This window comes from Coptis chinensis, chromosome 4, assembly GCF_015680905.1.
Source record: "Coptis chinensis isolate HL-2020 chromosome 4, ASM1568090v1, whole genome shotgun sequence".
NCBI lineage: Eukaryota > Viridiplantae > Streptophyta > Magnoliopsida > Ranunculales > Ranunculaceae > Coptis > Coptis chinensis.
The window spans coordinates 97,058,819-97,083,883 of record NC_141459.1 but is presented as its reverse complement, the minus strand read 5'-3'; the positions used below and the strand labels follow the sequence as shown (position 1 = coordinate 97,083,883).

Genomic DNA, 25,065 nt, shown 5'->3' with positions numbered 1-25,065 from the left:
CTTTGTAGACATCTCCAAATGCACCAAAACCCACTTTACTCTCGAAATTTGATGTAAAGCTCTTAAGCTGCTCATTTGAAAATAGTTGGGGGTTCTCTTTTGCTAGTTCACTCATGATCTTATTAATTGATTCCAAGCTGTCATCATCCTCTTCTAGTCTACTAGGATTCTTCATAATCTTTGATGATGCGGTATAGCTACGAGTAGCTGTTCAACCAATGACAAGATGAAGAAAAATATGAAAATGCGGTGGACAGAAACTGGCATTCATCAAGCGAGCTAGTAAGGTTTATCACCGATCAAAAAAATTAAATAGTAAGGTCTATCAAGAAATTCATCTAAAGATTTTGTGAGTGAGCAGAAAAAAATGTTACAAAGGATTTCTAATTCAACGATTCCATAAGCTATACTTTTGCTACATTACCAAAAAAAAACACACACACACACACACAAACCATATGAATCAAATTTTCTTGTACTCATAAAAAGTATCAAAACTTCTTTCTAAACAAATTGCACGCAGTCAAAAGTCGCCATGAGGCCAAAGCCCAATCTGCAATATCCAGTTAATTAATTCTAAGCCAAATAGAATCATAAAGTGGGAACAAAGCCTAAGTTATAAAAAGATGGGCTCCAGTCTCCAGAGCATTATAATCCGGTTTCCAAGTAATTCAAGTTTAAGAAAATAAAGTACCTGAATAAGGTCTCTAATCTAAAGTTCAAGCAAAACAAAGTATGGTCCTTCACAATTGTAAAATGGACTTGTTTTGGCAGTTTCCTGGACCAAATGTAATCTTAATTACCTAATACTAACTTGAATGGAATGAACTATTGAATCTAAGTGACATTTTAAATGAAATGAACTATCCAATAATTTAAGGAACAAGCATGTACCTGGAATGTGTAATAGATTAGCTACTCAATTTTCAGTCAGTCAAGTTCCACCGCCATGTCTGCTCCCATTTTTAAGTACCTTTGAAAGTAAGAGACATTTACATTTATTTTGCTTATTATAACTTGATAACAATAACGAATAACAAATAAAGTCCTGGATACTGATGAGAAGGAGTTCAATCCCGTTGCATGCGTGATTTGCAGCTCCAGAGTCCGGTGATGATGAAGAGGGGAAGAAAAATGGACCTACTCTGCTACACATGTTAGGTTGACAATTAATTATGCCAACTGGAGAATTGGAACAAGTTGAAATTTACCACAACATGCATGATTTTAGGTTTGAGAACATATTTTTTATCAGTAGTCAACGAAGTTACAACTTAAATTAATTCCAACTTAACTTTATACAATTATATAGATCGAAGACATGTTCAACTGTCCCATATTCTGCGTTCATGTTTAGCTCTCCATACCTCGTACAGTAGTTAGTGGTATACTGTAGCGAGATTTGTACATACTTAATTCTTAGCAGTCCTCAATTCTATTCGAGATTTATCGAAGTTCCATTTTATGAGCTTAGGCAAGCTTCTCATTCCAACAGATGTTGCATTGGTTTAGCCTTGACGGCAACTTCAGAACAATTTCCTATTTAAATTTAAGCAGAAATTAATGCACATTGATCCACAAACCCGCTTTATTGGTTAGTATGGATTGAAAACAAACATCTTAATTCTCCCTCATCATTTACCCTTTTTTTCAATTTTTTTTTTTCTTAACTATTAAAGGATTGAACAGTCAGAACAAACAGATCTGTTCTCCTCAATATAACAATGATATGACAGATAATAAGGAAGGAACTATAAAAAAGCATCAACACACAACTTTAGCAGTCACATTTTGTTTCCACCTTCGATTCTAATGCAAGTTACGTACGGGTATGCCATAACCCCATTGTATTGTTCAAAAAATGAACAGTTGATTTTTCTCAACTTTTCCACAATCACAACGATATGATAATAATTTTCGGAAACCAAAAACAACAATATGATGATGGTTCACCCAGCCAAGCTCTTTACACTCGCAAACAAGAAGCCCCCTTTCATATTACATACCTCTTATAATGCCAGCTAGTATAATTATATAATACACTCAAGTAGCACAATAATAACATGAATCATAATAAATAATGGTGTAAAACATACAAATAAGGTGAAAATTGGGTAAAACTATCATTTGCTTGGTGCCTTTGAAGACATCACTCTTAAACGACTGGCTATTTCAGTGAACGATGGTCGAGCAACAGGGTCAGGAGCCCAACACTCTTCCATCAACCTTTTCCATTCCGAGTCACAGAAGCTGGGCACTGGTGGCCTAAGTGTGTTACTTACAATACCACCTGCAAGTACATGGTAAGTGTCAGTCGATACCAGACCAATATCTCCATGAAAAGAAATATGAGATGCTCCTCTAGTAAGCAAAAGTACAAAAAGGTTGCAGCGTCAAACAGTATAACAGACCAGTCTGCCTTACGAGTAATAAAAAAATACCAATATATGAACGCTATGGCTGTATGGCCTACTTAATGGTGATTTAAATTGGCTTTCTCAGGAATCCTGCTTATTTGACGATTTCGGCTTCTTGAACAATAAAAATGCAACATTTGACAAGATTGACCACCAGATAACTGTAGCCATCCTGTCTCAATTTCCTTATTAGGCTTTTCCATCCTTGAGAATGGACCAATGATAAATATGTCAACCCAAACCCCAACGATTGAGCTTTCAAAATACTTATCAAACAAGCACCTTAAAGGAATATGAAGTACATACCTATAATTGCCCCGTAGTGCATGTTCGCATAAGGTTCCTCACCCGTGAGAATCTCCCATAGTACAATTCCAAAAGAGAACACATCAACCTGCCATTGAATAATAATTATCAATTCCAGTATGGACCTAGGTCAGGCATTGGAATGGGACATGCATTACAGCTGCCACGCAAAAAGGACACACTACATCCAAGTTTGAAGCTCAACTCCTTGCAGCTGAGTTTGCAATGGGATATGCAAGACAACAAGGATACCATTGTCATTTTGGAACAGTACGCAAATTTTGAACATGTTTAACCAACCTGACGCTTCATATGATTGGATATGGAGGCCTATTTTGGAGAACATTAGAAATTTATCCTTGTCTTTTATTTCAGTTAATTTTAGTGTAACTAGTTGTACTAGTCATTCATGGGCCACTAAGCTTAGCAAGATGGGCTTATTCGCAAGGCCCTATCAACTTTTGTAGCTACCAACCAGGCATGGTCATGCATATTTTAATCTAGTGGGATCAGTCTTTCATTAAAAAATAAATGTGGCTAGGTAGTTTAGAGGGGCAGGTAGAAGCTAAGCGAGAGCCTAGGCGTGTTTTTGAGTACATTGTCGATTAGTCATGGAGTACTAAAGCCAAGTACTAAAGTTTAAGACCAGAAGAGTCATACACACTCTCTCCAAATAACCTAATAACCAGATTTCTAAGATAATGTCACTAGGCCTATGAAAAAGCTAAATATGCAAATCACAATGGTAGCTTACCTTTTCAGAAACCTTGCTGCTACTGCCATTCAATAGCTCCGGGGCCATCCACGGCAAGGTTCCCCTCACTCCACCAGTAACAAGGGTATTTCTCTTTATTTTTGACAAACCAAAATCTCCAACCTGTTCAAAAGCAGATTTATTTGTTCAAAGATGTGTCAATCTTGTTATGGCATCATATGCATCACTGCAGTGGAAAATTGAGATAACAGCGCTCTTGCAGCTCCGGAATCTTTTATTTGAGGTAAGTTTGATTCACCACACATTCACATTTCTTGGGAAACTACATGGTGTTCTACACTTCTACAACAGGGAGAGGTGTAGGAGAATATTACAACTTCAACACAAGATCTGTGCGAGAAAGTTTACATACGGGGTAGAGTGGATATGTTTGGATGAGAATACACTTCTTTAGGTTGTAAACATCCCCAATACAGGAGTAGATAAGCAAACAATCACCAAAATCCCTCCACTAACAAGTGGTTCCTGCCGTATTACTTCCCATGGTGAACGGTGAAACCATTAGAAGTTTAGACCTTACAAAAGCTTTTTCTTAAGAACATAATAATTACCTTGCAAATAGGCCGTTGAGGATCTTTCAGGTTCACAAGCAAATTATCACATTTCAAATCAAAATGCACAATATTTTTGGAATGCAAATATTCCATTCCAAAAGCTGCATCCATAGCAATGATGAGCCGCTTTCGACGATCAAGATACCTGAAAAGAAAAAAGGGGGAGTGGGATTAGAGATTAAAGCCAAAATCATACTTAAAAAATTTCATCGAAAGCACAAAGAAAGTACCTGTCCTTGCGTAGTAAAACATGCCTAAGGGAACCATTGACCATGAATTCTGCTACAGTTGCTAAAGTAGCCCCTGGACCATTTTGCACAACACCATAAAATGCCACCACATTTGGATGGTGAAGCTTTGAGAGGATATCAGCTTCTCGCCAAAACTCCACCGTCTGGGAAAGCATCGACATACATTAAAAAAAATTACTATGTAACAAATAAACCATAATAAAGGTCAATGGCGGGGCCTCAAAATATAAAGGCTACATCCATATGAAAAGCATGAAAGCTTATTGAAGATAGAAAGCTGTAAGAACTCCATCTTTTCAGCTTGCATACCTTCAAAAGATGAACGGACCGTAATATATTTCTTATTTACTTTAAACACAAGAAAAGAGAGAAGGGCTGATAATTATTTTGAACATAACACGAGTGAGGTTCTCACCAATCTCTCTTGCTCCGATGATCGACCAGTGAAGCAGCTCTTCTTTATTCTCTTAATCGCAACATCAGTACCCCTCCACTTTCCATGATAGACAGTCCCGAATGTGCCAGAACCAAGTTCCTTCAGCTCTTCAAGATCTTCATTCTTTATGATCTATAATGGACCGTCAAAATTAACACATTTCAAAGGACTACCTCCAATATTTAATTGCAATAAATAGTTTCAACTGCAGCTGACAAGATTTACAAAATAATGTAAGAAGATCCAGTATAACTTCATGGAAGTGGAATCTTTCTTCAGATCATGTGACTATTACTTGAGATCCAGACTATATTAATAGTTAGTCATGAGTTTTTTATCTAAATTCTAAACTAACACAAAATAACTCAATACCAATGCAAATGGAGATAAAGTGAGAGGACAAAAACTCACTAGTATTGGGTCATTTGTTAAAAAGACAAAGGCAAGGGCCTAGGTTAACAGAACCATTTAGGAGGGTCGAAGACCCTGTCAAAAACTGCACTCCCACATTTTGAGAGTGGATCGCAAATAGCTGCGATCAGAAGATTCGGTAAGAACACACTTGGAAAACTGTATATCCACCATAGCTAAACAAAGATCCTAGTAACATTACTAATTAATTATGTAAATGGATTTTCATATAAAGAACGGAGTTGACAAAGCAACATATTTGTCGCATTTCACCTCAACACAGACAATCCAGAGAACCAGTTTATCCCACTAATAGAGAAAATATTGATTAATGCACATTACACAGTGATCATCTAAGCCTGTGTGCTTCACATAGTGTCGTGTCACCTTCAGCGGGAAGGCCTTGGATGGGCCCATTTCTAGCCTTTCAGAAAGTGAAATTGATGCTGCAGCATCTGTTCCAGGCCCGATCACTGTTTCTAAGTTGGACAGCCCATTAATGGAGGCCCAACTACTAGCTAAAAGGGCAAACGTCCAGTCCAAGAGATGCAGAAGAGTCTATCAATGAAAACTAATTCGAAGATCAATCAAACGATTAGAAGAGGAAGAGAAGAACTCGTTTTCTCTAGAACCTCAAACTGAACCACAGAGGATTCATGCCATTACTCACAGGTAAGTGCAGATAGGATGGAGAAATGATAGAATCCCTTTGGGGTGGGGCAGAATTCTCTGCAGGTCAATGTAGCAATGGAAAAGGAGGATGTATTGGAAGTTGAAGAGTTTGTGGTGCCACAGGCGTGACTACGAATGGCCTGGGGGAGCTGCAACACAGTGAAATAGTTACAGAGGTGGTCACTGGAGTGCATGCTATGTTGGAGGACAGTGGTGGTAACGGGTTGATGCAAAAACATCCTTTGGAGGGAGTCAACAGCAGCATGGTAAGCATGTATAATGAGGTTGGGGCAGTAGGTGTGAGGTCTACCGAAGTAGTGGACGCTGCTTTTCATGGCAAAGTATCTCGAGGCTATGGTGTTGAGCTATCTAGCAGTGGTACTGCAGGAGTAGGAACCGGTTCATTTGACTTGGACGATCGCCGTTGGACGTTGCAGAATGAAAATCTTATTGAAGGAATGTTGGTGAAATTGCGAAGAGAACGTACAATTGCCAAAACACTGATGACTCTCACGATTGGATCAAATACATGGTCGTGCCATTAGCAGGAAAGTTGGGAGTATCATCTGGTTTAGGAAGAAATGGCCTTGAGAAACTCTTTGGGGAAATACTTGGAAATAACATTTAAGGAGTGGGATCGAGCACACTATGGGGCTTGATTTGGACAACTATTAGCCTATCATAGAGAGAAATGAAGATAATCAGGTACGATAACTGAATGTTTCGCTAGCGATGGTGTAGTTGCTGGTGGTGGGGGAAAAATTGGGATCTCTGGTTTAATATTCGGATTGTAGGTGGTTGAGAGTTTGTAATTGGGTTGTCATAGGGGCATATATATTTATTAAGGTGCTTCTTAGAAGGGGCATTACACCATGGGAGGTGTCTGTCCTCCAGTGTATAACTGGTTGCCCCCTGTAAGTGAGATTCCTCTCGCATTTGTATTTATTTACATCCTAATCAATAAATTTTACTTACCAAAAAAATGAAAAAAAAAAATGCTTGTTAATCATTCATGAACAATCATACCAAAGGATCATACCTGTAAGTTGATATCGAATTCTCCAAGAGAAGAATTGAGAAGAGATCCACCAAAATCATCATTTCTTAACTTTCCATCCTGAAAGCATCAAGCAGATTCACATTTAAAAATCTGGCAGCAGGATAGTGATTCTAATTATTATTATTTCTGTAAAGGAAGAATGCATTTAAAACACAAATCAGTGGAAAGAGACAATTACCTCATAATCTGACTCCGGTGTTCCTGGATTCTCCCCTGTTTTTGCATAGGACATTTCATCAAACTGCACAAACTCAGTTCCCTTGACCTGTGAAGCAACAGATGGTTCCTGCTGAATTTCCTCCTCAAAAAAAATTTGAGAATCCACAGGTCCCAAGGCATTCACATCGGTCGTTAGTTGTGGAAAATTATAGGCTCCAGAACTCCCTTCGTCAACTTTAGTAAGTGGAGACGAATATCCAAGATGGTCCTGATCCATAAGAGAAACATCATTTCTAACAAACTCATCCTGTGCTAAATTCTGAAAGAATGACCAATGTTTAGGATCATGGTTTTCCATGTTCATGCTCAATCCAGTTCCATCACTGTACAACGGACTTATGCTAGAGGAGTCTTCAGTCGATCTTTCCTTTGAAAATATATCTGACAGGAAATCCCGAGGGAACCGGTCGTTGATGTCAATAAGAATATCTCCACGCTCTCGAGCAGAACGCTTGGCAACCGAGGGCTCAACTTGAGGTGCATCTTTAGTGGAGGCCCCTACCTGAACGGTATTATTTGATTGCTCAAGGACGTCATTACTATAAATGTCCACTGGAAGCTATCTCACCCCAATGAAGCTCTGGTAGGATAGATGCAGGGTCCTCACATTGCTTAGAAGTTACTTGCCTAGCTGATGAGTTGATTTCAGCTGTTTTTGATTCGTCATGAGAGACTTCTTTCAAGTTAGTTCTGACTCTAGCCGGTCCACCATCATTTACGAAAGTATCTTGTGGCTTACAAATGTCACTCTCTTGATAAACCCCATCCATCTTAATGATATTTTGATCATCCATCGTGATTGTTCCTGGACTATTCAACTCAGAGTTCTTAGATTCTGACTTCAGCTCATGTGCACTCTTGGTACTAATTGTATTAGCCAACTCTTTAAACTTCTCAAGTTGCTCTAGACCCTCTTCAACCCTTGGAGCCTGCAGTGGTTTTTCTGAGGAAACTGACGGCTCCATCTGGGAAGCCAAATTAACTTCATTCACTTTATCAACGGATTCAGTGATTGGCTCCTGCTGTGACACGCCAGAACGTGAATGTGACATCCGTAACTGAGAACCAAAGGAATCATCAGACTTGGACAATCGATTTTGTAATTCGGGCTGTGCCTGCTTTTGGGGAATCCTCTCAGAATGGAAAACCCTCTGAGGTGGTACAGGCGGCTCATAGCCAAATTCAGTCGAATCAGCCTCTGAGGCAGTATATCCAACGTTAGCTGCTCCATCAAAAAAGCTGTCACTGTCTTCATCATTGGACTTATGTCTTTGCACCAAAGCATCGGAGCGCAGTAGAACCGGTACAGATTCCTGGTGTTTCACACTGTCAATTGGATCCAAGAATGAAACTCCCTTCTCTGGCACAGAAGTGGCTGAATGTAATCCTTCAGTTAAAATGTGTGCAGTAGTAGTGGGAGGTGCAGGAGAACTTGCAAAAGGGAATGCACTAGTCCTAGTTGAATCTCTTGCAGCTCTACTCATCTCACTTTCCGCATTAAGGCCAAGTAATTGATCCAAATCATTTGCTGAAGTACTTGCTAACTGTCCACTTGAATTTGTTTTTGGTCCAAGGTCCATGCCATTGACAGCAACTACATACTGCATTTCAGAATCACCATCCATGCTACCCAGACCGAAATGAGGATCATCTAACTCTGATGTGGATACAAGGAACATCCTAGGTTTCTGCGATTGACTTCCATGTTCTAGGACACTACATTCCTCTAACATATTCTGCAGATCCTCATCACAAGATACCGAAACTAATGCATCAAGATCCTCCCCAGGAAGCTGATATTTGATGGTATGAGCTTGGTTGAAAATTAGAACAGTCTTTTGTAAAAGTTCCTGCCAGGAAATGGATTTGCTTATCCGAATAATACGTGTATCACCTCCCACGTATCTAAGCCTTCCATCACTGGGACGGGGTAAGATTTTACCACCAAAGCTGCAGAGAAACTTAATCTTTGATGATGAACTATCGGAAGCTCCTGAAGAAGCATAGCCATGAGAAAAATTCTGACTACTGCCATTCCGGGACAAGGTACGTGGACCTAGTCGCAGAGAGTCATAGTAAGTTCTGTTTTCATGTCCATAGGAGGCCTTCTTCTCAAACTCCTTAGCACGGCCCTTCTCAACTGTAGAAAACATCGACATATCTGATCCACTGTCAGATCCTCCGTGACTAATTCCTATAATTCCCTTGAGATCCATATAGGTTGACGATTGCTTTCGAATCACCAGCCACGCTTTGGAATGGAAGGCTTTCTGGGAATCGCCGATCTCAAGATAAATTCCAGAGCAAACTCCTCACCTGTCTGAATGGAGAAATTCACAGCTTTAGTTCCTCTTGATGGAGTGAAATCTGGTGGCCTAATGTTTGTGTTTATGGAGCCCGATGGGTCATGCAGAAATCTCTGATTTGAAGTGCTAAGTCCATCATTTCTATTCTCTGCCGCACTGTACTGAAATTGGTTATAATTTTTTGATTGCTCCATCAGACACTTTTCTGAAAAAAGAGAGAATATAATAAGTCTGGAGTATGAACTTGGAGGGTGAGGGGGACCAGTGAAGAAAAAAAATCTGGTAACTTAATGTAAACAGCTAGAAAAAAATATAACTCAAACTTTCCACAAGAACAGCTAAATAATAACGCTTCCCAATGTTTGGTATAACAAAATACACATCTTACATAAATATATAATCCTAATGGTCCAACTTTGATTTTTCTCCACTAAATCCTTTTAGTCAAACATCCTGACTAAGCAGAAAAACACGAAGAATTTTCTGCTCCATCTCAAACAACAGAACATCCTGATTGAGCGATAACTTACTCACAGAAGCTCCCTCCAGCTCAAACAACAAAGATGCATGCCCTAGTAGGAAAACAATGTGTTCATCCCTCCTTCACAGAAACAGTAACACGATGGTTCGCATCCCCATGATATTTAGAAAAAGTTTGATGGTTAAACTTGAACTAAGACGATGGTATCCTTAAATTACCTTAAGTGCTAGAGCGGAACAACCTTAAGTGACTAACCATTTGCTATCATGATAATCAATATCAGAAAATTCAAAACTTAATCTAAACTTAATCAGACTCTAAACTTAAGGAGACCCAATGAAAAAATAAAACGGCAGCTATTATATATGTCGCACCTTTATTATGAAGCCTTATAGGTTCGATTTCCTTCCCCCACGGTCCATTTCTTCATTACTTCAATTTTCTGACAAATTAAAACCACAAAATACATCAAATCACAACAAAATAATCCAAATTGATACGAATTACATGCTCACCACTGATTTTCACAATTCAAAATCCTAAAATTTACAATTTTAACAGTTCCAAAGTCAAACCAACACAAAAATACCAAAATCAACTCCAAAAACACGATCAAACTACTAACCCATCACTTAATTTCAACTACCCAGCTAAAACTCACTCCAATTTTATCATTTAAAGTGAAAAAAATTCATGTCCAATTAACTAGGGTTTTCAATTTTAAGAAATAACAAAAAGAAAGAAGTATTTTTTACCTAAAGTTGACTGCAGATAATAAAATTAAATAAAAGGAGAGATTTTCGGAGAGTTCGATGTGAACTGGCAACTGACTGACAACGTGTGATTTTTAAGGGCTTGTCTAGATTTTGTAAGTTTAGTAGTAAAGTTTGTGTTTTTTTCATGGTCCTGTATTGTGACTTGTTATTGTGGTCCCGTACTCCCGTGGACCAGTAAAAAAAATAGAGAGAGTTGAATTAAGACCTCAGTGGACCATTTATGTGTTGCCAAACTTTGCCATGTTACAAAGTCGGACTTTTGCCAAATTAGGTCGACGGGCCACTTGGTAATCCTGGAATCCTGAAATTGTGTTTGGTCAGGTGAATCACGGTGATAGAGCGACTGTACATAAGAGCATTTGCAATGCAGGTGATAGAGGGGGGGAAGTGATAACTATCACCTACTTTCCTCTAAAAGTGCTGTGCAATGCTGGGTGATAAACTCGGTGATAGTTTTTCGGGAGTTCAAAACAAGGTGAAACCTTCCACCGAAGTTTATCACCGACTTGTTAACTTCCGGACGGGATGTTGGATTCGCCTCGTGTTTTTTTAAAAAAATGGGTTTTTTTTCGGACGGGATGTTAGATTCCGTCTCGCATGATTTTTCGGTTTTTTTCGATTTTTTAAATTTCGGGACGGATGTTTCATTCCGTCCGAGAGTTTTTTTTCAATTTTATGTCGAGATCGAATCCAACATCCCGTCCGAGATATTTTTATCACCTTTGCATTGTATGCGAACTTCACCTTTGTTTATCACGGGTTGGTGATAGAGGGGTGAAAAGTGAGGAGGTGGCGGTGATAGAGGGGGTGAAAACTATCACCTGCATTGCAAATGCTCTAAAGATCTACAACAATACACTGAATTATTAATGCTATAAATCATTGGTAATTTGACTGTTTGATATTGCCGCTTTGTTAGAAGATTTGGTGTTTTTGTGTCCATGGGGGCGGTCTTTTATGCTTTAAATCTTAAATTCTTCCTCAAAACAAAAAGAGAAACAAGAAATTATACTATTACACACGTAATTTTTACTGAATTTATAATTGGCCAAAAAAATACGATCGAGGGAATAGAAACCTGTCCAAAAAAACAACTACAACAACATCTCACGTACATTGATTATCATTCAAGTTTTGAAAGAAATATTTAGTACATAGAAGGCCATCAGTTAAACAACTCTTTCTCCTCACATAGAGCTGCTCTAAAACTTTATCCTACAATAGCCATCAGATAGGTATGTCCCTTGGTGCAAGACGTACTCTAGCAACAACATCTAATAAATCTTTATATGCACACTCTTTTATCCTCTTCTCAAGCTAAGGTAAAAAATATTTGATAAGACACTGCACCGACCAAACAACAACATCGTCTCATGTTCAGATGGTGTGCTCTTCAATTTGCTTTAATTAGTAATTTCTTGAAGCATGTCAATCTCCGCCAGTTTTGCATTCTCGACATTCAATCTTTCAATTTCAAGAGAGCGGTTATTTGAATGCAATTCATCAAAGAACACTAAATGAAAGAAGGAAAACAACAAAAAGAATGCTCACATAGGTTGTACAAAGTTATATACCCAGCTCGGGGTCGGGCAAATTCCACCATACCTATTATCCCATTTAACTATATTATGAGTGTTATAATTATATTTACGTAATGTCACTTGAAAAACTATAAGCTGGTTGTAAAGTCACTTGAAAAACCACTCTTCAAAAGCTTTTTAAAATAATAGTACAGTGCTCTTCTAATCTCCATGTCAGACTATTATCCCTACTGCAAAAGCCTTCGCGAGCTATTGGATGGTACCTTGAACTTGCTGTAAACTGCACCTAGAAGTCATCCATCATGTCTTTTACATAAGGTTGCAGCTGCTCCGATATTAGTACCTCTATCATAAGCACCATCAAAATATATTGCAGACCAATTACAATATAGTGTAAGATGAGGATATTAAATTATGTGGCCTTAAAAACTCCTTTTTACAGAACATATGTACATAAGTTTATATCTACATCCATTCATCCATTGAAGCATCAGTAGTTACAATGGCAACTCCTACTTTAAGTGTTCTCTTTGTTCTTTGAGCAAACAGACGAAAATCATTGTTTAGTGTGATGAAGTAATTATATATATTACTAATTCTTATCATACCGGAATCTTTCGACCACTTTAATTTGTTATATACGATAAAGTGATTCAAAGACAAACAACAAATAACATTTTGACAATTTTCCCATTGCAAGAAGCTAAGTTCCATATTATACTCTAAGAATTATCTCTGTTACGTGGATTTGCAGACATAATTCACTTACCTTGAAAAGATTTTGTAGTTGGCCATATATCTATAATCCATCGAGGCCAAGATGCGCGACACCAAGGGTAAAAAGAAAAACAGAAGTACCTACATATAATATTCAATAGATAGGGTTACCTGAAGCCAAGGAGAGCTATCTATGGAATGCATAACAGTGCTATAATTTCTCCTAAGCTTCAAAAACCAGTAAAATCAAAAATATCACCAAATGAAGTTAGCGTGAGTCCAACATCACCTTCATTACTAATTATCTTGGCAATCAAACCAAACCAACAGTAGAAGATGACACAATAATCTTCCTAATGAAATCACGTAAAGTTTTATAATATATGCCCAGTATATATGCAATTCATTTAGTAACACTAATTGTTAGTTGGATACGGGGGCTGAAACTTACCTTATAGGTGAATGTTATACCACAGGGCATATGTACTGCTTATCAAGAGTTATCAGGCTAGAACTATTTATCGGATAATTTAACAGGTATATGCACATAGGATTCAATAAGTAGGCAACTCTTAAATAATATTTAATATTTGCATTGTATAAAGAGGTGTTGGAGGTACGTACAACGTAGGAGCACAACATGTCCAAAAAAAGACAAATTGATCATCTATAACCATCTTGTCCCCTCTCAGCAAGGTGTGCACTGCTCCACGCAGACTTATGTATGCAAAACCTACTTCCTCATCCTAAATTAGAGATCACATGAATCAGTCAAAAAACCTAGTACACTTGTAGCAAACATGAAAAATATGAGAACCAAAATCGCACCTCAAGCCCTCATGAACTTTTGCTTGCAACAGGGATAAGTGAGCTGCTCCCATATTTGATCCACATTTGTTCTTTCATTATACATCTCTGAAAACCTTGACAGTCCAACATTTCAAAGGAAATTAATTCTAGTTACATTTCAAAAATACGAACCTTACATATAATAGTTGAAAAAAATATATATCAAATGAAAAACACAAAACATTATACATATATAGTTGACAAAAAATACTCAAGAAGCATAGATACAGTTAAAAACAGTGCATATCAAAGTACCAAAATATATTTGAGGAAAAAAAAATAGTTTCTGGTGACTTTAGGCGATATCCACTATGCACCATGCATTAAGCGCTATTATTACACTAATTGATGTTTTCAATAACCATTGTCAAGAGTCTATAATACCACTTAGCTTACAATAAGTTAAGGCCATCACAAACCTACTTAACATTCATTAAGTCTTCAAATAGATGAATTAGAATGTTCTTGATACAACTATATGCACCTACCACATTCTCTACTCATCACAATCAAATATATAGTATACATTTGTGAAAAGGATGGTCACACTTGAGTAAAATCAACTTTGCCTAGAATTGAAACGTTGAATGGTAATCTTATAGCAAAACTTATTAGCCTAGTGAACTAAAAAGCAGTAATTAATTTTCTTATAAGGTGACCTTTAATCTAATAAAAGAAAACCACCTACAAATATTCATCCGACGAAACATCGACAGTTTAAATATTCTCTACTTGCCTCCACAATTTGTTAATCCCGTCAAAGCAACCGATTTAGTGACAATACCATTACACCATGAGAACACTTATTCTAAACTTTAGAAAGAGAAACTTTAGAGGAGCTCTACAGGGAAATTCCTCAAGGCATATGCTTCCTGGAACCTTCCTCAAACCATAAAACATATGACGATTTAGTGCCCATGAGCTTCAAAATATTAAATCAAAATAAACCATCTTAAAACCTCCATCCAATATCTGTACTAGTTTTCCATGTCCCCAGTTGAATTGATCCTCAATATATGTGAAAAACAGATAATAGGCCCGGTGTAAGCTCTTTAGTAAGTGGTTGAGTAGAATTGTCTACATTATCAATCAATATCGTTATTAGGTGGTTAACAAAGCTCACATAGGTTACTTAAAGATGAGCAAGTTTCTCAGTTTTAATATAAACCAAATCTCATTTCTACAACTCCTTGTCTCATATGAAACTTAGACCTTTTCAGCAAAAATATCAGCAAATATCTCTTGTTGTTAATTGATGCGATCTTATGTCGAAACTTGATATGTTGAAAATTGAAGCAGGACAAAAAAGAGTCGCATACCTTATTGGAATAAGTCATTTGTAGTCTTGTTTCAAATCTAGTTTGCTTAGCCTCAGTTGCTCAATCATCCACCACATCATCCATAGGAAGCATCCTTAAGTTGTAGTATACCATTGTCATGTCTGCTACTTGTTTCTCCTTTGCATCTTCAAGGACACCTTGAATTGTTGACAGTGTCCTAGAAAGCCTTTTCATCTCTTTATCAACACTCCATAATATACCAACTTATTTATGGATTAAAAAGCAAAGGTTATCAATTTCTCATATAGTAATGAAGTAATCCAATAAATGAGGAAACCACTATTGTCACACCCCAAATTTCGACAGAATTGGAAAAACAATATTTGTTCCCGACTCTTCGATTTTCGAGGTGTGATGCACTCTCCACTTCCAAAAAACTCATTATCTATTTAATTACGCGGATAATTCAAAACCAATAAAATTTTTTAAATAAACAAAAGTCCTCTTCATAACCAAAAACTCGCCAATAAGATTAAATTACAAATCTCCTTTCAACAACTCTTTAATTATAATTACAACTGAAAATACAAAATAACATTGTCTCCACTAAAATATATTACCCCTTAAGGGAAAACAAAACATATCATGAATACAATGCTAACGCAAACCACAAGCAGCAACCAACCTTCTTCAACACTAACCCTGTCAAGACTTATCAACTATGTTCATTTAATGAACACACCCGATAAGCAAACATGCAAATCGGGTCAGCATTATAAACAATACTGGTGTGAGTAGTCCAAAAATATAAATTATACTTATACATATATATACACAATCCAAAAGACAGTTAGTTCATTCCCCGAGGCGCCTTAACTTCCAACGACTAATACAACATTCTTATATACACTAATTAAGGCAGGTAGTTCCTCCACCGAGGCGCCTTAGCTTCCAATTCATTAATAATAAGGCATTTAGTTCCTCCACTGAAGTGTCTTAGCTTCAAACCGTACTAGATCAACTATATCTAATAATAGAATAACCAAACTAAAACTTATTCTATACTTATGCTGGTGTAAGCCAAATCACATAATGGGTCACACCTGCATAAATTATCAATTCAACCCACTCTTCTGCAAAACCTTTGTGAATGCAACATAAATTACAATAAACCAAACATATCATATACATAATCCCAATCATCTCATTGAACCAATTTCACAACCACCATCAATTATTTATTATAGATTTAACGTACACTTTGATATATCATCACAATTATTGTTTAGAGTTTCTTCAAGTGTCTCTAGAATCACATCGTCTCTATGTCTTACCTAGTTTCCCTGGCTACCACAATCGCTATCCAACGCCGAACGTGTACATCCACATGTCTCCTCTCACATAATGAACCACTCCGTGCGTAGCTACCCTAAGCGGGATATCGCATACCAGGTAACCCTCACATGAAAGCCATTATGTGAGTACTGCCACTATTCGGCATAAAATATCGCGCGTCTCGTTCTAATTTTACGAACGGAATAATCAAGCCACTATTCGGCTACGCCATAAGGGATATTCAGATTCACTGAAATGCCAGAAGGGCCAATCACATTACTTACGCCAAAAGGGCCATTCAGATTCATTGAAACGCCCGAAGAGCCAATCATATCACATACGCCCATCACAAGGGCCAAATCACATGAGTTGTGGTAGCTAGGTTCTAGGATTTTCGTTACGTAATTTATTCAGGTGTCATATAATTATATCTCAGAATAATTATTGTTCTATCTCATGCCAGTATACTTAATTGTACTGAAGTTCAACATTTCTCGTTATAATACAACCCACATTACCACGTGCCAATACTATTCATTGCACTAAGCCACAATCCCGTGAGAAAATATCCACCAATACTATACTACCTCATAGTAGCATCTCACATATATAATAATGGAGCGTTTATATCAATTTCTCAAAGATATTGCATTTAATAGATATCATAACATATGATATCATTTAACAGAATAACAATTTCCACATACCACATAATGTCACAATTTCTCCAAACGTACCGCATAACCTTTTTATAGCGTTTTATGAATATTATGTCTCCTAACATTTCAATCTCATCACGGTCAAAAATACACAACATCAACGTCAAATCTTTATTAGATAATGACTAACCAATTATGCAGGCTTCCGCACTATTTTAGCATTTGATTTGTCCATACAATTTACAACATAAAACATAGCACAATTAAACAGTCAAAAGTCCACAATCAAAATCCAACACCAAAACCCAAAAGTCGAAATATTTAAAGACCCAATTTGGATCTATATTAAGTTATATGGACATATCCCAAACAAAATAAAAATTGGCCCAAAGAAAACACTAGTTAGTTTCGGCCCAAGCCCAAAAGCCCAACCAATTTATCCAACTTGACCCAATTGGGGACATAAACTGAAACTGGCCCAAAAATTAAACTAAATTGGCCCAACAACTTAAACTAATGTGGACCGGGCCAAACAACCAAATAGAGAAACTGGCCCAAGAAAAACTAATTAGTTTTGGCCCAAAACAACTTAAACTAAACCGGTCCCAAACAAAACAATCTAAGTTCCAAAGGTTATAACCTGGCCCAAAGAAAACAACTAAGGCCCAAGCCCAACTAAGAATAGAACCAGGTCGTCTCCCTCACCTCCAGCAGCTCTCCTCCACCACCGGAATCAGCCACCATAACCTCTTCTCCTCCCCCACTCTCATCCCCGCGGTTGGACTCCTAGTGAAATCCCCTAAGACTTTAATTCACACCAACACCGATTTTAGCAACTGTCGAGATCACTCTCCAACAGATCTCGACCGCCATTTCCGGTTGTTCAAGCTCCTCACAACCCTCATTCAACAGCCCTCATCCCCTCAATCAATCCTCATAACCCAACTAGAACAACAGCCGCATAACCTACCAAACAAACAACAAAAAGATGAGCAGTACAAATTCGAGCTTGCGCCTCCATTAACGCCTGTTCAAAGCTTCAACAGCCACACCCAAATCCGGCATTCAAACCTTCCAATACAACCAATCATACATCCAACTAACACACCACATATTAAACACAATAAAAGTTTAAAAGTATACAGAGACGATCTCTCTATCTTGCGCCGCCATTAACGCTTCTTCAAGCTTCGCCAGCACAATAATTTCCATAATTAAGAACAACAAACCATATATAACAGTAATCCGTTTAACAATTTGGCAAGTTTAACACTTTAGCGCGATAAGAAAAATATCGAAAGAAAAATAAAGGCAAAGACAAGAAAAACTGAAAGCGAGAAAAACTTCGGCGAAGAAATGTTTTATTCTAAAACTCTAGTTTCGATAAAAAAGAGAAAAACATAACTACTCACATTAATAAAAAGCTCCATGAATCTCTCATAGTCCGAATCGTTGCGCTCCAACTCTCTAGCAAGCGAGCCGCCTCCATTTTATTTTATTTTAATCCAAAAAACCCTATTCTCTGGAAAAATATGAATATATACATGGGTTTGAAACCTAAGCCCAACACAGACTCGGGCCCAAAAATCAGGCCCACATATCCCAAATCCAATCCAACAAATTTTAAATTAATAAATAAATAAATACAGATTACAAATACGAGCGTTACAACTACTTCTACCATTGCTCCCAGTTAGTATAAGTATATCATTACGCATTTATAGTTATGTTTTTTTTTTTTTTGTAACTTCGCTTTATAGTGTTTGGCTATGACTTTTTAATGATATTAACAACTCATGGTAATCATGATTTGAACTATGATTTCTAACATGGCCATTACCCACATAACATGCAAAGTCTAAATCACATAATCTCATATACATTGTTTCATCAATTTTATTGCGTTCTTTGAAGGGTTATGCCGTCAAAGAGACATCAAAGGCCTTACTAAACATTTAGAACCAACATCACCACAAACCATTAATTTGAGTCAATGACTCAAGATAATGCATACCATATTACCAAAGGTAAAAAAGAAGTAAGAAATAATGAACGTATTTTTCATGAAGTGCATATCAAAATCAAGTTTATGCACATAAAATCTTACAGAAGAATAATAGCTTAAGAGGCATGAATACCTGGGAAAATTTCATTGACCATGGAACTTGACAAAAAGATAAGACTTGTAGAATCCAAGTTTCACTGTTTGGTTTTGATGGGGATGGCCAATGTTTAATCATAGAAATTGAGAGGTGTACATAAAAAATAACTGAAACATAGAATTATATATAGTGTCAATTGTAATGAACAATAGCGTAAAGTTAATTTAGTTTGAAATACTGAAATCACTTTAAACATTTTCTAGCAATTTTTTTTTTTTATTATTAATTTAGTTAGAAGGTGAAATAGCTCACCATCATTGGGACGAAATTATGAAAATAAAATGAAAATAAACCGGAAGGAGGGAGGAGGCGGATACCTCTTTTTGCTGCTGAACCTGGATTGGGATTCTCAGCCATCATAAAACCATTCTAGGGAAGTATTTCAAGTGGACATGGCGCATTGATTTTGACCATTCGAATCTTCACGATAGAACAACTACAAAGACATATGCGTAAACAATTGATGAAGCAACCTTAAATTCAGTTTGTTCCTTTGACGGTGTTTTTTTTTTTCCGATTCTTTGATGGGGTTTGAGAAAGAGCGATGGAGTTTGAGAGAAGAATATTCAAGAACTGTTGAGATAGGGTGGAGAGAAAGGGTGGCGAGCTTGTAGCTCGAGATGAGAGAGAAATGGGGAGACCGCGGGAGAGAGGAAAATTCGAGAACTGTGTAGAAGTTTTGGTATGTGATTAAATTACTATTTTGCCCCTGTGTCGTAGGTGAAAATACTGTTCATCAGACCCCAAAATTTTATAATATAGTAAGATATACTATTAATTCATTATCATATTTTGATGTACAATTGTTTTTTTATTATTAGTGAAAAAAATTTATATGTGTTATAGAGACATGAGCCTTATATGAATGCCCACCATGATGAACCCATTATGATTTCAGGAGGTTACTTATCTTGGAACTCCTCTATATCAATACATCACCTCTTTCTATATTAAAGCTAATAGTAAAGCTAAGTACTTCTTACATGGACAGTCTCTATCCTATGTAGCACTATCCTAAGAGAGAGTGAAACCACATGGAAAAGGTTTTAGAAACTGAAAGTCCTACCTCTCCTAAAACTATCAGAAACCACATAAAGACCTCCAAATCTTTTCCTATCCTTAAACAAGCAGCTAGCAAGAAGTTTTAAGGAATTACCTCAAAATCCATGATGGACTCTTGCAGGTTATCTAATAGTAGAAAAGTGACATCCTATTTTTGCCTAACAGATCTCTAACACAACCCTTCATTCTCTCCTGTTACAAAGAATAATTAAATTTTTTCAAGGCAGCAACCTGAACATAACCAGATCCAAGATATACCTATTTTTCATGGAATCGACCATCTACAATGATCAAGACTAACTGTTGTAGAGGGGCTCTGGCCAGAAAGAACAATCCCAACTTGGCTATCGACACATCCAAGTGGTGTAATAGAAACTATTTCAATTTAGTCTGTCTACTTCAATGTCTAACAGGAATTTGAATGCTCAATTTGTTTATTTAGTAAGGTTTTCAAATCGGTAAGATTTGTCTTTCCTAGAATATGTGTGTGTGCTACATACTAGATGCTCTGAACGCGCACTATATTTCAACAATAACTTTTGTTTATTTCAGAGTAATTTGCTAACAAATGGTACATTTGTTGAATGGTCGTCTTTTAGGCTGATTGTAAGTCATTGGTCTTGAGCAAGTTGATAGAGCTAGGTGTTGGAACTTCCAGATACAAATAACATCAAATAAGGATTTTTAATTTTTTTTTTCCTCTTATCAGGTAGGTGCTAAGTGTTTACCAATAAAAAGGTAAGTGCTAAGTGCACATACACTTATGTTAGTTTGAGTCTAGTTGCAAAAGTTACACCTATTGCATGATTGAACGGTAGGGAATTACTGAAGAAGTAAATCCTTAACAAGTGTTGAAACGTTGGCAGTGTATGTGATTTGGAAAAGACATTACACAATAAGAAGAAACAAGTTTGCAGTGATATATAACCAAGTATGGAGCACATGGAGAACGGTAGCTTGTTATCTTAGGAAGCACTCATGATTCGGTAACAGATATGTTAGAATAGAAGAATGTGTAAAATTAGCAAGAAATATGAGTGTGAGTGTATGGCCCGAGAAATAAATTACTACTCATTCTGGAATTCAATAAGTAATAATATGCGTAGGGGATGAGTTTGGTTTGAAGACGACAACTATATGGTCTTAATTTGAAGGTGTTGTACATCTAAGCTCAATGCATAAAGTAGAGCTCAAGGCTTTCAATGTCCTATTCAAATTCATAAACAAAAAAGATGTGCACTAAAAACCCTATGCACAAGTTTGAAACATAAGTCCATTTATGGTGTGTTGATATCTAAGGAATCTTTAGTGTGACAAAAAGAAAAAAATATTGAAAATGAATTTGGTGGATTGGCACAAGGCAGGTTATGGGTTTCTCAGCATGATTTTAGCTCTGTTTCCAACTTATATTGATACAGATAAGTATGAAGTGTCTGACACGGCAAGATATTAAAAATTGAGGTATATTACATACAAAATGTGTCCGACACTGATAAATGGATTATTTTTGTGTATGCATTATAACCTAATACACAAAGCAAAGTTTTTGGTACAACGAGGAGTAGAAAAAAAAATGTTATGTGTGTATGTGTTTTCTTCTCATTGTTGTAATGTTGTTACAAGTTAGAAGTACCCAAGTCATGGAAAACTCTGAAAGAGCCCGGCCATGGTCGAGTCGAAAACCTTGTTAATACTAAAGCTCCCATAAGAGGTATTGTTCTAGCTCTCTTAAAATTCCACATCATCAACTCCTATTAAAACGGGAATTTCTTTTCAATTGAAAAGAAAAATTCTAGCACTTCTAATTAAAATGGGAATCATTCTCATATTATAATGGAAATTCTCTATTGAATTAAAACGGGAATTCTTCTCCTATTAAAAACGGAAATCACACTTCTAAATTAAAACGGTATCCCTCCCCCAATTAAAAATTGGGTTTTTTTAAACTTGATTAAAACAATTTGTTGATAAATTAAAACAGATTTTTAAGACTTGATTAAAATAATTTGCTAGGAAATTAAAACGGATTAGTAATGAAAATAGGAATAACGATTTGTTAGAAAATTTCTATATGTATAGTTATGATTGTTGAACTAGTTTGTAAAAGAGTTAGTGCGTATTATAACACCCCGTGTTTTTTTTATACGTATTTTTCTATTTAATTAATTAATTTAATTGTTTATTTTAAAAATTCGTCGGATTGGACTCGGGATAAGTGGGCTTGGTTTTGGGCCGAAGTCGGTGTTGGGCTTGGGTTTCGGACCCAAGTATATAAAACACATTGTTCTAGAGAATAGGGTTTTGAAGAGAATAAAATATAAAAATGGAGGCGAGAAAGAAGCCGGGTTTGTTTGGAGAGGTGGAGCACGCATTTATTCTGGCTAGGAAAATTGGTCGAGTTGTAGTTAAGGTGAGTAGCTCTTTGCTATTTCACCGAATACGTAAAACCGCTTTTATTGTCCTATGTTTTCACTAATTTTACCGCTCATTACTCTGGCGCCTTGTAGCATTGTTAAAACCTCGTTGTATTGGACTTCGTGTCTTTGTATTATTTAACTTTGTTAAATTTCGCTTTTTTTGTAATTAAACCGTCGAATCGATATTGTGGTTCATACCGTCGACCATTTGATATTGGTGTCAATACTTTTAGTTGAACTGTGGATTTGGTTGAAATTCGCTGGTTGATATTGGGCTTTTCGGCTCATCGAAGCTTCCGGCTGACGACAATAAGCGGCGCCCGTAAATCGCTTTTGTTTGTTTTTAATTTTGTCGGCTTGAATGGTTGTTGGGTTGTGTGTGTGGGGATGTCGAGTGAGGGCAGTGAAGCTTGGAGAAAGCTTGAGCCATTGTTAATGGCGTTACTGCCAGTGATACTGGGACTTGGGGTTTATGCGTTTTAACAATTGTTTGAACTATGTTTGGTTATTGGTTGGTTAGTGGTGGTTGAGAGTTGTGTGGGGCTGTGACATTTTGGTATCGGAGCTTAGGTTAGCCTAGATTTGGAAGGTCTAGGTGATCCTCGGAATGTGGTGATTGATTGGGTGTGTTTGAGTTTAAGATGTTTGGAGTACTAATAGAAGTCTGTTTTGTTTAAGGTGATGGCCGGAGATGACAATGACGCATCGGGTAATCGAAGTAATACCATATCTGCTGATTTGGGAGCAATATTAACTCAGTTGGTGCAAACTATCCAAAAGGGTCAACATGCTAATCTAGGGGATCCTTTTGCTAGGAGAAACAAGGATTTTATAACTTTGGGAGGCCAGAAGTTCAAGGGAGAGAAAGGGGCTATTGATGCTGAGAAATGGGTTACTATGTGTGAGTCCGTGTTTGCTAAGATGCAACTCACTGAGGTGCAGAAGCAAGAGTTGGCTTCTCACCAGTTGGAGGGGTCAGCTTTATTTTGGTGGAGGTCTATCAAGGATAATGTGGATGTGGGAAATATGACTTGGGAGGATTTCCAAGTAAGATTTGAGGGAAGGTTTGTTCCTAATGCTGTTAAAGAGCAATTAACTGAGGAATTCTTTCATCTGACCCAAGGAGGGAAAACTGTTACGGAGTACGTGACTAAGTTCAATGAACTATCGAGGTATGCTCCTTATCTAGTGGATACCCAAGTAAAGAAGAACCGTGGTTCATCCGCGGACTAGAGCCATACCTATCGAAGTTATTTGATACCCTTTGATTCAAACTTTCGATCGCGTGTTAGATTTGGCTTTAAGATATGAACAATTGGATAATAAAACCCGTAGATGAGAAGATTAAAGAGAATGCCCCAAAACAAGTCAACTTACACCTTATTTCTAGTCACCACGCCAAAGGCAGAAAAAAATCAAAAGATCATCCATATAATAGGCAAACAAGTAAGCATATGGATAAGGACGCGAGTGCTTCGCTAAAAAGATTTGATAGTAATTGTTTGAACTACGGGAAAGTTGGGCATACTATTCAAAGATGTCCTAAACCAAATGAACTAGTAGGCAAGTGTTATAAATGTGGACAGTTGGGACACTATGGGAAGAACTGCACTGGTTAATGTTAGGTATGTTTGAATTTGTTGTTTGCTAGTTTCCTTTATTGGTACTTAGCATGTAAGAAAGTATCGTATGATTATGAAAATAAAATGCTGGTTGTTTTAATGGTTAGTTTCTTATGAATTTATAATTGAAATTGTTCAGCATGTTATAGTGTTGTTTTCTAACAGAGTTTTCTATTTTAAGTAAGTATTGGCTAAAGAAGAAATTGTTATTTTAAAATTTCATATTTGAGTAAATTGGAATTATCCAAGGAATAAAGAAACCCTTTTGATAAAGGTTGGATTTGAAATATTTGATATTGTCCAAGTTATGTATATCGTTGGTGTGTGATCCAATATACATAACATCTCTGCGGTATGCATCGTTGAGTTTGATCCAAAGGTGTACATGTACATCGTTGGAGTGTGATCAGAAGGTGCATACCACACATCGTTGGTATTTGATCCTATGTGATGGTAGAGAGTTAGTATGCATCATTGGTGTGAACCAGTGTATACTTGCATATCGCCGGTGTGTGAGCCAAGATGCATGCATCACATTGTAGGTGTTTGATCCTATGTGATGGTGGACATAGTATAGGCCGTTGATAATATGAATCAGTCTATACGCTTTATATTTTTATTTTTTCAACATGTGGTGTTTGTGAGACAATCGAGAAAATGTTGATATATGTGTAAAAACTAAGGTAGTGGATGAAACATATGAGTTTTAAACAAATAGTTTTGACAAAATCTTGTAAAAAGGGAATTATTATATGTT

General features: G+C 36.9%; 2 protein-coding genes across 2 annotated transcripts; one reads left to right on the top strand and one right to left on the bottom strand.

Moving 5' to 3' along the window:
• Positions 1-1,873: 1,873 nt before the first annotated feature.
• On the bottom strand, positions 1,874-10,799 carry LOC147505984 (RAF-like serine/threonine-protein kinase 24). Its single transcript, XM_086558346.1, is given in 12 exon segments — positions 1,874-2,290; positions 2,724-2,811; positions 3,478-3,600; positions 4,050-4,197; positions 4,283-4,446; positions 4,719-4,871; positions 6,862-6,939; positions 7,061-7,651; positions 7,653-9,347; positions 9,350-9,612; positions 10,263-10,330; positions 10,644-10,799. Coding segments are annotated over 10 exon segments (3,459 nt in total). The 5' UTR covers positions 9,602-9,612; positions 10,263-10,330; positions 10,644-10,799; the 3' UTR covers positions 1,874-2,123.
• A 12,568-nt stretch (positions 10,800-23,367) lies between these two features.
• On the top strand, positions 23,368-23,919 carry LOC147505983 (uncharacterized). The gene has a single exon (XM_086605666.1). It carries the CDS (start codon positions 23,368-23,370, stop codon positions 23,917-23,919), a length of 552 nt encoding a protein of 183 aa, XP_086461792.1.
• Positions 23,920-25,065: the final 1,146 nt, after the last annotated feature.